At 53.8% G+C, this 13,542-nt stretch overlaps 1 protein-coding gene across 1 annotated transcript in view; it reads right to left on the bottom strand.

The window, feature by feature from the left end:
• Positions 1-633: 633 nt before the first annotated feature.
• Positions 634-13,542, bottom strand: part of LOC116789380 (zinc finger CCCH domain-containing protein 3-like) — a 116,682-nt gene continuing 103,773 nt past the window's right edge. The window contains 5 exon segments of the mRNA XM_032693171.1: positions 634-931; positions 1,080-1,155; positions 8,943-9,017; positions 9,020-9,150; positions 10,659-10,837. Coding sequence (XP_032549062.1) covers positions 685-931; positions 1,080-1,155; positions 8,943-9,017; positions 9,020-9,150; positions 10,659-10,837 — 708 coding nt within the window. The 3' untranslated portion in view covers positions 634-684.

The raw sequence follows: 13,542 nt of genomic DNA, 5'->3' as shown, positions 1-13,542 counted from the left end.
GCCACGGAGCACCTGAGCCCATCCCATTCCCGGAAACATCCTCAGGGAGCCCCAGCGCTCCCCACATCCCTGCTGAGCCTTTTTTTTCCACAGGATTTCACCTGAGGGGCGTTTGGATGGGCAAATCCTGCCATCCCCCCCCTGTGGCTTGGAGGTGGCCCCCAAATCCCATCGGCGGGGGGGTTCCCCAAATCCATCCCTGGGAAGTGGTACCTATGGACCAAACCCTCGTGGTGCTGGTGACATAACGCCCTCTCCGTGCTTTGCTCCGGCAAAAAAAAAAAAACTCTGGAAGAGTCGGTTTGGGTGTCCCTGGGATGAGGAAAGGTGGGAATTAGGAGCAACAAGATCCCAAAACCTGCAGGGAGAGCTCGGCACCGCTCCCACACACATTCTCATTAGGAATGCTCTCATCACACGGCTCTGCTCCAAGAAATCCCCTCCCAAAGCAAGGGAATGGAGCAGGATGGAGGGATCCGGGCTGTGGGGGTTTTACATTCCGTTACATCCCGGCCCGTGGCTGCCCTGGATTTGGGAACGTCACCTCAGGTCCCCGGATCACCTCGTGTCCGGACAGCACCCACGGGAATGGGAAGCTCTTCCCACCCCAAACACCAAGGAGCTTCACTTGGGGGCAGGACTTGCCTCCAACAAACCAACGGAGAAAGGTCATTTATTGTCAACTCAAAGATTCCAAACGAAGCCGCTTCCTGTGGGAATTCCGTGGAATGAGAGGCGTATTCCCACGCTGCTCCTTGTCCGAATGGTGTCCCGGAAAAGCGAGAGGAAAGGGGGGTGCCATGTCTGGACATGGCGTCCTGAGGTAGGTGCCAGGTCGTACCGGCTCTCCAGTCCTGAGCGGGTCGGCTGATCCCGGGATCGGGAAATCGGGAATTCCTCACAGCCGGGGGCTTGATCTGCAGCCGTTTGCCTGGAAGGAGAGCACAGAAAGGGGATGGTGGGAGGAGGGAACACCTGGACACTCTCAAGTTTCTCCTTGCCCAGTCATGAGGGGTTAAAGCACCGGAAAACTGGGAATGTGGGTGGTTTTCCGCCCCGGTAGCGCCCACTGGCCTCACCTCTGGCACCTTCCACAGAGTGTCCTCTGATCCTCTGAAGATTCCTGTGGCAAAATCCTCTTCCTTTTGGTGGTGCCTGGGAGGGGAAAGGGAAAAAAGAGGAGAAAGTCCTGGAGGTTGGCTCAGGTCAACTTGGAAATTCCTTGGAATGAAGGAGTGGGAGTGTCCTGAGCTCCTCTTCTGCTCCACATCCCCCTTGGCCACATCCAGGATGGCTCATTCCCCCAAATCCCTGAGTATCCTCAGGGCACTTGGAGGTCCCTTCCCATCAATCTGCTGCAAAAATTCCCAAGTTATGGGTGAAAAAGAGAATTAAAAAGGATCCAAACCTTCCCACTGGAGCACAACATGAACATCAGGATCTGCTTTGGGGCTGAGCTGGAGCTGGAAGGAGCAGAGCACTGGAATAAGGATTAACCATACTCCATCCCCAGAATTCCCAGGTGATGGCTTCTGCTTTCTCCAAAGAGGGGCCTGGATGCTCATGGAAAGCCCCTGGGAAGTGACCTCCTTGGAGAGGACAGCACAGGAACATCCCATGGATCGAGTGGGAAGTCCTTCCCCCATTTCAACCCAACCTTTGTGCAGGTTCTCCCATTTTCCCTTCTCCAAGGGTTGGAAAGGTGGTTCTGTGGGGGAAGTGAAGGGTGGGAAGGAGAGCGGTGGTCCCCCAGGATGGATGGAAAGATTGGAAAAACAAGAGGTTTCCCAGAAAAAAAACGGGCCCGCAGCTTGTTGGAGGTTTAGTGGGAAAATTCCCCCCCCCCACCTGGGATTAGAGGATGGGGGAAGGTGATGGAGAAGATGGAGGGAATCCAGCCCAAACCCCCTCCAAGTGTTCTGGGGGAGCAGCACACAGCTTGGGAGCATTCCCACAAAATTCCACAGCCCGATTCCCAACGTTGGAGGTGAGACCACGGGACCTCGGAGAAGCCCAGAATGGAAGGATTGGGGGGGCAGGGGAGGCAGGAGCAGGGAGAGGACCCCAAGCAACACTCAACAACATGGGAATCTCCGAGAGTTTTCCTTAAATTTCAACTCGGATGAACAAACTGACTCCGAGTGGAGCGGCGCAGCAGTGACACAACGTTCTGGAGCTAATTTATGGAAAACAAGGAGGGCTCATTGAGCGCCTTCCCACCCTTCACACAACATCCATACATCAGGGGCAGCCATGGGATTAGTCACTGGCGCGGAGCGGAATCCGGATCCCGGGAACGCGACACCCTCCTCCTTTTTTTCCGCTGACCCCAAACAGTGGGTTTTTCCGGGACTGGGATTTCCAAATCCCGCCCCGTCGCTGGAATTAAGGTCCAGCAGAGCTGCTGGTCGTCACCTCGAGGGGTCAAAATCAGGGTGTGCGTGTTCCTGCTCCACCGGCAACCTGGTTCAGTGGGAATGGCGGGAAGGGCTCAATTCCCTTTGGATGAACCGGAAAAGCTTCAGTGATGAATTGTGTCCCATCTGGTTGCTGGAATTAAGGTCCAGAGCTGCCGGTGGTCACCCTGAGGGGTCAAAACCAGCATCTCCATATTCCTGCCAGTGTCAGTTCAATGGGAATGGTGGGAAGGGCTCAGTTCCCTTTGGATGAGCTGGAAAAAACTTCATTAAAATTTTTCCTCATCCTGGTTGCTGGAATTAAAGTCCAGAGCTGCTGGACCTCAAGGGGTCAAAACCAGCATCTCCATGTCGTCCCACCAGTAACCACAACATCAGTTCAACAGGAATGTTGGGAAAGGCTCAGTTCCCTTTGGATGAGCTGGAAAAAACTTCATGAATTAATATTCCCATCCTGATTGCTGGAATTAGGGTCCAGAGCTGCTGGTGGTCGTCCCAAGGGCCAAATCAGGATGTCCATGTTCCGGCCCCACCAGCAACCGTGGTCCTGGTTCAGCGGGAATGGTGGGAAGGGCTCAATTCCCTTTGGATGAGCCAGACAAAACTTCCTTAGTGAAGATCTTCATTAATTAATAACTTCATTAACTAATATCTCCCACCCTGATTGCTGGAATTAAAGTCCAGAGCTGCTGGACCTCAAGGAGTCAAAACCAGCATCTCCATGTCATCCCACCAGTAACACACATCAATTCAGTGGGAATGGTGGGAATGGTTCAATTCCCTTTGGATGAACCTGAGAAAACTTCATTAATTAATATCTCCCATCCTGGTTGCTGGAATTAGGGTCCAGAGCTGCTGGTGGTCATCCCAAGGGGCCAAAATCAGGATGTCCATGTTCCTGCCCCACCAGCAACTGTGGTCCTGGTTCAGCGGGAATGGTGGGAAGGGCTCAATTCCCTTTGGATGAGCCGGAGAAACTTCCTTATCTGATCTCCACAAGACCCCTCAAATCAAACATGATTAGAGAAGTAGAAATATGGATTCCTGGGGGTTTTTGGGGGGATTTTTAAATTGACCACAATTAACTTCACGACGCCGGCACGGAGCCCAGACGCTGTCGGAGCATCCATGCTTCATCCCAAACACATCCCTCAAAACACCCAGGCAGGAATAAGGGAACAAACCCAAAACAGGTCGTGTGAAAGGACTAAAGTGGTTGTGGGATGGAGGGAGACACAGCTCCTGGAAAAGCTGGAGAGCGACGGGATGGGAGAAAACCACCTCCAAGGGGTGGGAAACCCAGACCAAATGGTGAGTGAGGAGGAGTCGTTTTTCCAACTCCGGCGAAGGAAAAGACATTTTCCGCTTTTGTGCTTGGGAGATCCTGCAAATGGTGTGATCAATCTTGGGCCTCTCTCCCCCCCTTCTCCCACTTTTCCCTGCCTTTGGGAAGAGGCTCCATCCATCTCCTGGGAACCAGGTATATCATTTATATCAAGTAGCAAAAGAGAAACCCCCCTTTTATTATTTTTTTTTTTGTTATCCCATTACCACGATTGAACCGCTTCCGAAGGAAGAGGAACCGCGGCCGGAGCGCGAGTTTTCTGTCGGAAACCAGGAGGCTTTTTGGCCAGAGAATTCAGACTTCCAGCACTTTTTTTTTCCACCCCCCCTCCCCTTTTCCCTGATGGAAATCAACATTTATTTTGCCTGAGCTTAAGGAGGTGTCAAGCAGACGGAGGGGACTTGCCACTCTTCTCCGGGAGAAAGGAGGGAAAAGGAAGGAAATCTAATCGGAATATATTATCCAGTCCGAGGGGCGGACGGGGCAGTAAATCACACTTCAGGTGGCCCCATTAGATTTTTCAATCAAAACCTGGTTTTCGGAGCTGAGAGGCTCCAGCTGCATCCCACAGGGAAGGGAAAACCCAATTTGTTTCCTCCAGCTGCCGTACAAGAGGGATTTAAAGGGATCTCAAGGCAGGGAATCTCCTTCAGGTGAAGGGGAAAAGGAGGTGCGGCCGTGCCGGGCCCCAAATCCTCTCCCTGCTCAACTCCTGTGGGTTTCTCCAAGGAGTGGGAAAGTGGGAAGCAGCTGGAGATGTCCCAAAGCCCCAAAGTGACGGGATGTGGCTTTTCCAAGCTCCACCATCCCGTTATAAAAAACTTTGGAATTTTTGTGGGTTTCCCTTCCCTATGGGATGTTCAGGCTCTGTCGCTCTCCCGATGCCACCAAGGGGTTTCATCTCCTCCAGGAAGAGGCTCCAGGAAGAGGCTTCACTCAGGGATGCCATCCCAGGTTTCCCTGCTGGATGCTCCAGGTTTAACGCCACGGGGGAAATTCCCCAAAACACTTTTCCTCCCCTTATTCCCAAAGGGAAAATATCCCTTAACCTGATTTGAGGAGCCGGGAATGGTCGGATCATGACCCACCACTACCATGTTCCCCCCATCGGGATTGGGGCGAAAGGAGGAGAAAACCCCCACTTCCAAAGTGATTCTTCCAGAAGCCAAACCCATAAGGAGTTGGACTTGGATGAACCTCGTGGGTTCCCAACTCAGGATATTCCATGAATCCAGGAGCTGGGGATGGTTGGATCATGACCCACCACCAATGAGTTGCCCCCACTGGGGTTGGAAAAAAGGAGGAGCAAACCCACATTCCAAAGTGATTCCTCCAGAGCCAAACCCATAAGGAGCTGGACTTGGATGAACCTTGTGTGCCTCTAACTCAGGCAGCTCCTGATTCCAGCAGTTGGGGATGGTTGATCATGACCCACCACAAATGGGGGGAGCATCCAGGAGAAAGGAGGAGCAATCCACATTTCCAAAGTGATTCCTCCAGAAACCAAAACCCATAAGAAGCTGGACTTGGATGAACCTTGTGCATCCCAAACTCAGGCTATTCCTGACTCCAGGAGCTGAGGATGGTTGGATCATGACCCACCACCACCGTGTTCCCCCCGCTGGGGTCGGGGCGAAAGGAGGAGAAAACCCCCACTTCCAAAGTGATTCCCCAGAAGCCAAAGCCATAAGGAGTTGGACTTGGATGAACCTTGTGTGTCCCAAACTCAGGCTATCCTGACTCCAGAGCTGGGGATGGTCGGATCATGACCCACCACACATGGGGGGGCGTCCAGGCCAAAGGAGGAGCAAACCCACATTTCCAACCCCCACACTTCCAAAGCGATTCCCCCGGAAGCTGAAGCCGTAAACAAACCCGGGAGTGGCCTCCTCACCTCCCCCGAATTCCCGGGAAGCCGGAGCTCGGCGGGGCCGTTAAAAAAAGACTTGGAGCAGCATCTTCCATTAACGTTACGACCGTGAAATACGACAATCAAATGGCGGCCGTCTGGCGGCAAATTTGCCCCCGCCCGAGCTGCTCGGGGTTTTATCGCCGCTCCGACGCGCGGAGAAGCTGTAAAATGTTTACAGAAAGGGTCGTTTGAAGCCATAAAATCCTCTTTTCTCTCCTAAACAAGGCTGAGCGGAGCCATTACGCGGTCCGGAATGTTCGTCGGGGGAGAGGCGGAACATCTGTTCTCGCCGGGAGTTTCGCGGCGATCTCTTCTCGAACAAATTAACTAAAATGGGGGCTTCCTAATTAAATTAGCGCTCGGGTTCGGAATGGGTTGAGTCGGGATGAGGGGCCGCGAGGCTCCGGCACGGGGGATTTAACTGAGAGGTGAAATATGGAAAAGGCCGTTACCTGGGAATGGCTGTGGGAGGGGAAGGGGAGACGGTTTTCCCGCCCGTTATCCTGGCTGGATGGCACGGGGTTGTTCCGCGTCTGGAAGGGGTTTGCCCTCCCCATTCCACAGGGGGTGCTTGGAAAGCCTCAGCGCCCTCAAATTCCAGAATCATTTCGGCTGGAAAAGACCCCCAAGATCGTCGAGTTCAACCTTGCGTTTTGGGAGGTGCTTGGAAAGCTCAGCGCCCTCAAATCCCAGAATCATATTCGGCTGGAGAAGACCACCCAAGACCATCAAGTCCAACCTCTGCCCGGTCACCTCGTCCACAAATTACTCTTCCAACCCCAAATTCTCAGGCTCCTCTTGCGTGCAGGAGGACGACAGCAGGTTTCGCTCCGTGCATTCCCATCCGTCTTTCCATCCCCTTTCCCTGTATCCCAAGCCCAGACCCCCACTGAGACCCCCTTCAAGCTGATGCTGTTGCCCACGCTGGTCCTTAAAGGTCACTTCCAAGCCCCCTCCCCGTTCCTGCCATGCACGGAGCTGGTGTTTTATCCTGTTCCAGGATTAAAGGGCACTTTCCTCAAATTCTGAAGTTTAAACCGGGGGAATTCAGCTCATTCCATAATAACAACCTGTCTCTCTCCTTATTTATGATCCCAACAACTTGTGTGTTGACTCCGGCTCCACAGCAGAACCCACCATTATCACCCCCAAAATCCCAATGCCGGTTACGCGAGGACTCATCCTGACCGTTGACACAGCTCAGAATCCCGGAATCCTGGGATATTCTGAGTTGGAAGGGATCTGCCAGGTGAAGTGGTCACCACAGAGCATTCAGTCCTTCAGCAGCACCAATGGTCTCATCCCACCTCCTTTTGGGATTCCTCTTCTCCTGCTGGGTTTTGGGAGTCCCTGGATTCTCCCATGCCCCCAAACTCCTTGGATGAGGGTAGGATGAGACCCAAGTATTGGTAAGCCCACAGGACAACATCCCCGTGTCCAGACTCGCCGCATTCCTTTGGCGGGGAAGTTGCTTCCTCATTGGATGATTTTACAGCCATCCGTGATTCCTGCCCGGTTTTCCTTCCCTATGGATCCTCCAACATCTGTTTTCTCGATGCCACATGATCCCCCTGGCAAAGGAGCACGGAGGGAAATGCGTGCCCTGACCTCACCTCCACGGAGTTCCTCCCAACATTCCCAAATGAACCGGCTCCTCCTCCCCACACCCAAAAACCTTGGAAATCATTCCTTCCCTGCACGGACCACGCTGGATAAAGAGGAAAAGGACACACCTCACTGCCAAGTTCTTCCAGGTTGCCAAGTGTAATCCAGGGCCTTCCCCGGCCAATCCAACTTTCAACAGCCTTCTTATGCATGGATTAATTGCTCCGACTTCATCCTGGAGAGAAAAACCCCGCCCTGGGAACAATTCCCTGGCCCCGCCGCCGGGATCAAAAGGGAGTTGAACCAGGGTCAAGGAGAGGGAAGGAGTGGGGGAGAAATCCCTGTAAAGGGAAGGTGAGAGGAGCTTTCCCAGCCGGAATTATCCCATCGCTGTTCCCACCACACTGCAGTCCGAAGTGCACTCCTGTGACTTCGGGAATATGTTGTTAATCCTGGGAATTCTTCTTTCCGACAGTGTTCAGGCATCTCCGCCCCTCCCTGGCTCGAAGTGATTGAAGATTCTTGGTGCCCGCTCCAGCCTGGATTTGGTGCTGGATTCATCCCTTCTCCCAATGGGATCCCGCTCCAGCTACACAGGAAGCAGGGATTGAGGATGGGAAGGGCTCCTACTGAGCCACATCCTGTGCCAGCCGAGCTGGGGGTGGGAATTCCATCATTCCTGCCACAAAATCCTGTGATTTGCGAGCCTGTTGTGAGATCCAGAGGCTGCACATCCCTCTGGAGAAGGATGGAAGAGGAAAAGGGAAGTGAGGAGCAACATCCCACTAAAAACCTCTCGGCCAGCGCTGGGAAGAAGCAGGCATATTCCCTGCCTTGCCACCTCCATCACCTCTGCTCCTGGAGAAACAGCCCTGGAGCAGCCCAAAGTCCCATTCCCTACTGGATTTTCCAGAATTAGGAACCAAGGAAAACGTTGGAGAAGCAGAAATGCAGCAAAACTCCACCGGGAGCCTCTTTGGAAAGAAACAAAGACGTTTCTCTCACGGTTCCAACAGTTTCCCCTTTTTTCCCCCCTCAGTTTCAAACTGAAACGTTTCCCTGAACTTTTCCCGAGATAAAAAGCACGTGTCAGAAATTCCCAAGGAGTTCTGCTCATCCTAAAACTGCATTTCCCCAAAATTTCTACCCATTTCCAAAGCGGATAATTCCAGATTAAAGCAGCTTTTCCCTCCAATTTGTAGCCTGTCAAACACCCCATCCCATTTCCCACTGGGATGTTTGGATTTCCAAACTTCCAAGCTATTTCCTACCAGGAAAACCGTGGGAATGGACAGTCCAAAGGTCCTTCTGTTGGTCCAGTGGTGCATCCCATTGGAACACCCTCCTGGCCAGGCACTGCTGTGCTTCCATCATGGGAATGAGGTTTGGATTCATGTTTGGGGAATTTATGGGAAAAGGAAGGAGCTGACCGATAAAATATGGGATAAAATCCTCCCACGTGGTTTCAGGAGCAAACACAAGGATTTATGCCCAGATGGGAGACCCAGTTGGACTCCCAGTGTGAAACTGGGAGTTTTGGAGACTCCCGAGGAACATCAACCCCAACAAAACTCATGGAGAGCAGCAGGGAATAACCCTCCTGCTAGGAAAACGGGAGCAGCTCGGAGCACACGGAAGGAAAAGAAGAGGATGTGATTCCTACCTGGCTTCTCCTCCGGCTCATCCTCATCCTTCTCCACTTTGCAGCCCCGGAATCCGGGATATTCCGGGGATCGAGGGAGATGAAGGATGGAAGCTTCTGCAGGCAGCTCGTTGGCTTGACATCCTCTTCTTTCCCAAACTTCCCCTCCTGCTCCGCACTGGAAGGTCCGGGAATTTCCCCATCGTCGCGGAGCTGAGCTGGATCATTCCTGCAGGAGGCAGATGGGACAAATATTAAGCAAAAAATGAAACAATCCCACTTGGCAACGTTGGGAATGGCACCACGTGGCCCAGGGTTTCCCAGGCTCCATCCCAGGCCGCTCCGTATCCCTGGAGGCCACAGGGATTCAGCCACAGCTCCTCCCTCCCCAACTGGATTCCCTGCCCTGAGCTTCCCTGCCAGTTTTCCAGCTCCTCAGATTCTCATGGAGGCTCCTGTCTGGGAGTGAAGAGAGGGAAGGGGAGCAGGGATGACTCGGAGATGTCCCGCTGGGCTTGGCTCATTCCCAACCCCACCTCTCTCTTCCAGGCAAACCACCGACACTCCGGCTTCTTTCCCATCTCCCACCACGGTGCCAATAAAGGGAAAAAAAACCCCTCTGGAGCAGCTTCCAAGCCAGGGTGTGCTCCCATCCCCGCAGGAGGATGCCAGGAGCCTCCCAGTCACCCAGCCCTGCGCTCATCCCTCCTTCCCTAAAAAGAACAGGGAGCTATTTTAACACCCCGTTCACACCGGGAACGTTGAGCTGGGTGTCATTCCAAGGCTCTTCTGTCACCCGGGATAAGTTGGGAGAACCTGCTGAGCGCTCATCCCCCCTCTGCTACCTTACAAGGCAGGGCCAGGACGAGGCCCAGGCCCGGGAAGGAGCCTGGACCAGGCTGGCACAGCTCCCAGATCCCTGTGTTTCCATCCCACCTTCGCTCCCACCTCCCGCTGGGAAGAGCCGCGGAGAAGCCGAGCGCCCGACTCCGCATTTTCTCCTCCCACTCGGAGCAGGACTTTGAGACTTCAGCTTTTAAAGCCAAATCCCCTCTTTGGCTTTAAACTGAATTCCATTGGGATGCAGGAACTGCTTGAATTCCATTGGGAATGTCCTGCAGGAAGGGCTGGGGGTCAGGGAAAGGAAGGGGCCAAGGAAATCCATCTCCTTGTGAGGATGAGGATCAACGTGTCCATCATCTGCCTGGAGGTCCATCCCAGCACCCAAAACCACCAGGAAGAGCTCAGAGAGCTTCCAAGGACCCAACCCAGCATCCAACTGTTTTCCAAAGCCTCTGGTACCTCCGTGTCCACCCAGCAGTGAATCCAACCCCTCCGTGCTGTGCCGAGGGCTCAGCTCTGCTCTCCACATGGATTTAAGGAAGAGGGATGGTGGTTTCCAGCTTTCCCCCCAGAGCTATGGATAAGCTGGACCACTTCCAGCAGCGGGGAATCCCCATCAGGGCTCCTCCATCTCCCAGGTCCACAAAAGCCTCGGAGACACCTGGAGCTGCCAGAGCCCTGGATGGCGCATTCCCAAGGGCAAATCCTCTCTTCCCTCTCCATCAGCTCCCTCCAACACGGACACTGCCCAACCCTCCCTCCATCAGGAGGATAAATAAAATAAAAACCTTAAAATAAACCAGGACACAAGACCCGGAAGAGGAAAGATCCGGAGCAGGTCGGGAAGGAAACCGTTTAATCCAGCAAAAACGAGTTCATCCCATTTTTTCCTACCTGTCCGGCTCCTCCTTGATCCATCTCCACTTGGAAGGGGGGTCGGCGTGGTCTCCCTCTCCTCCTGCCTCCTTGGGATGCCGCCTCTTCTGGGGGTGCAGGAGTTTGCAGCGGCCACCCTTGGGACAGACGCCCTTCCGGGCAAAGTCGGGACACACCAGCGTGTGCTTCTTCTTGCACTGATGGGGAAGGAGAGAGAGGCGTCGGGAAAAGCGGGAAAAACCCCCTGGGAACACGGGAAAGGCTCCTGCAGGTGCCACCGACACCTCGCTAAAGGGAGGGGAGGATGTATTGGTGTTCCCTTCTCCGGATCCAAATCCTACTCCAAGGCAAAACACTCTCACAAATAACGTTCTTCTCCGGGATGTTCCACGCCCACCCACAGTTTTCCAAGGGATTTTATGGATCCAAGTGATTTTATGGATGCAGCGAGTTTGCCACCAAAGCCTTGATGGCAATGATTTACCCCCAAGGTGGCCATGCTGGGAGGTCCCCAAAGAGGTTAACTGGGCTGGAGAAGCTGGTTTTGGAGAGGGCACGGTTGTCCCAGACATTCTCAGGGCTTGGGAAGGAGCAGGGAAGAGCAGGAATAAAGTCCTTTTAGGACTTATTTTGGGATTGCTGCCCGGCCTTGATGAAGGTGGTTGAAGGCTGGAGCTCAACCTGCTCTGCCCAGGGATTGGAAATGAGCTTGGTTGATGTTCTCCCATCCAAGGAAGCTTAGTGCAGCCATGGAATGGGGCTGGAAAAATGATGGCATTGAGATGTTCATCCCTAAAAGTTCTGGCACTTCAGACCCTCCGGTGGGAGGGAGGAGTCATCAGTGCTCCAGAGCTTCCCCACAAGGCTTCCTGCTGGGAAAGAGCACTTTTTGGCAGTGGGAAAGGGCAGGGAAGAGATGCAGGCAGGGAAGAGGAGATGCCTTCAGGTGGGATTTCCCTCGGGGTGACCGGGAATGTTGGTGGAGAAGGAACAACCTCTCTCTGATCTCCAACTATTCTCAACACCCAGCAATCCAGAGAGCTCATCCCAGCGAATCCCAAGGGATGCAGGGTGGGAGCAGGTCTGGGAGCCCTGTTAGTCCCACTCTCAGCCAGGATGCTCCATCCCACCCAGCCTGGCTTTTCCAGGAAGCACCACATCCATGGTGGGACTCAATCCATCCCACCCGGCACAGCTGAGGATTCCCAACGCCAACATTCCCTTGGGGACCCTCTCCACAAGAAAAGTGTGTTTTTCCAACCACATGGCTCCTTCCAAACTTGGATGCCCACCCGGAAAACCTCCTCACTCAAATTTTGCACGGATCTGGGGGGGAGAAAACGGGATGAATCCACCGGGAAAGGAAACAGCGGGAGGGTTTCAGGATCATTCTGAAGGGGGGAGCTCCTGCCCTTTTCATGGAACGTGACTCTGGGGACACGGGAGCGGTTCCCCGTGCTGACCTTTGGGATGAACGGGATCCCTGCTGAGCCCTGGGAGAGCTCTCCAAGAAAAGGTAGAAGGGTTTGGCAGCTCTGCCTCCCGGGGATCCAGCACCGGAGCGAGGAGCTCATCTGCTGGAGGTTGGGATGGTGCTGAGCAGCAGGAGGGCTGGGATGCAGACGGACACTCGGATATCGTGGCTCTGGGAGGGGGATGGTGCTACTTTTCCACTAAAAATTCATATAAGCCCCCCATTCCCGTGACTTTCCACCTCTGTCAGAAGCCAAGGGACAACTTGCAAGTCGAGCTGTGGCTCTGCCGTTACTCCAAAATCCCAGGTTTCAGAGCAACATGGAATCCTGAAATGGATTGGGTGGGAAGGGAGTGGAAAGATCACCCAGTCCAACCCCCTGCCATGGGCAGGGACACCTCCCATTATCCCAGGTTGCTCCAACCTGGTCTGGAACACTTCCAGGGATGGGGCAGCCACAGCTTCTCTGGGAATTCCATTCTAGCACCTCACTACCCTCTCAGCCAAGAATTCCTTCCCAATATCCCATCTAACCCTCTGGCAGTGGGAAGCTATTCCCTGTGTGCTGTCCCTCCATCCCTTGTCCCAAGTCCCTCTCCAGCTCTCCTGGAGCCCCTTTAGGCCCTGGAAGAGGCTCTCAGGTCTCCCTGGATCCTTCCCTTCTCCAGGTGGACACCTCCAGCTCTCCCAGCCTGGCTCTCCAGAGGCTCCTGACTCCATTTTCCTCATTTTCCCATCTCACCCGCAAATAGAACACATCCCGGACCAAAGACAAATGCTTGGAAAAGGCAGTGACAGGACAGGAATTCAAATGGAGGAATTTCTCCCAAAATATTAACGAGGAGAAAAGCAAATCCCTCCACCTGAAAACTGCCTTAAAAAGAAAGGAAACGAAATTAGGGAAGAGGAAAAATAACGGCACGAGACTGTGGGGATAGGAAACCCCCTGGGGCTGGGTCCTGGTCCAACCATCCCAGTTCCTGGAATCACAGAATATCCCAAGTTGAAAAGCCCCTCCTCCCCCCCCCCCAAGGATCAGCAACTCCAAATCCTGGCTCTGCACAGGACAACCCCACAAATCCCTGGAAAGTGAGACCCACTTCTGGACAGAGGTTTTCCAGTCCTAAATGGGCTTGGAAAGGAGAAGAGCAGGGAAAAAAAGGAGCCTTGGCCTCCAAAACCCACACGGATGCTACGCTGAGGGATGCTGCTGTTTTTGGGGAAAAGCCAAGGAACATGGCTGTTTCTTCCCCGAGGGATGGGACAGCGCCGGGATCGGGATGTGCTCCGAGCTCCCGAGTCAATCCCATGTTTGTTGGCTCCATGGCAAAAAGATACTTAATAAAGCAAACAAACCGTGTGTGACTAATCCCGGGGCCGCGCTCCCGGCTCGGGTTCCTAATGGCTTTTCCACGCCTTTCCCAACCC

Source organism: Chiroxiphia lanceolata, chromosome 1, assembly GCF_009829145.1.
Source record: "Chiroxiphia lanceolata isolate bChiLan1 chromosome 1, bChiLan1.pri, whole genome shotgun sequence".
Lineage (NCBI taxonomy): Eukaryota > Metazoa > Chordata > Aves > Passeriformes > Pipridae > Chiroxiphia > Chiroxiphia lanceolata.
This window is presented reverse-complemented; position numbering and strand designations above follow the sequence as displayed.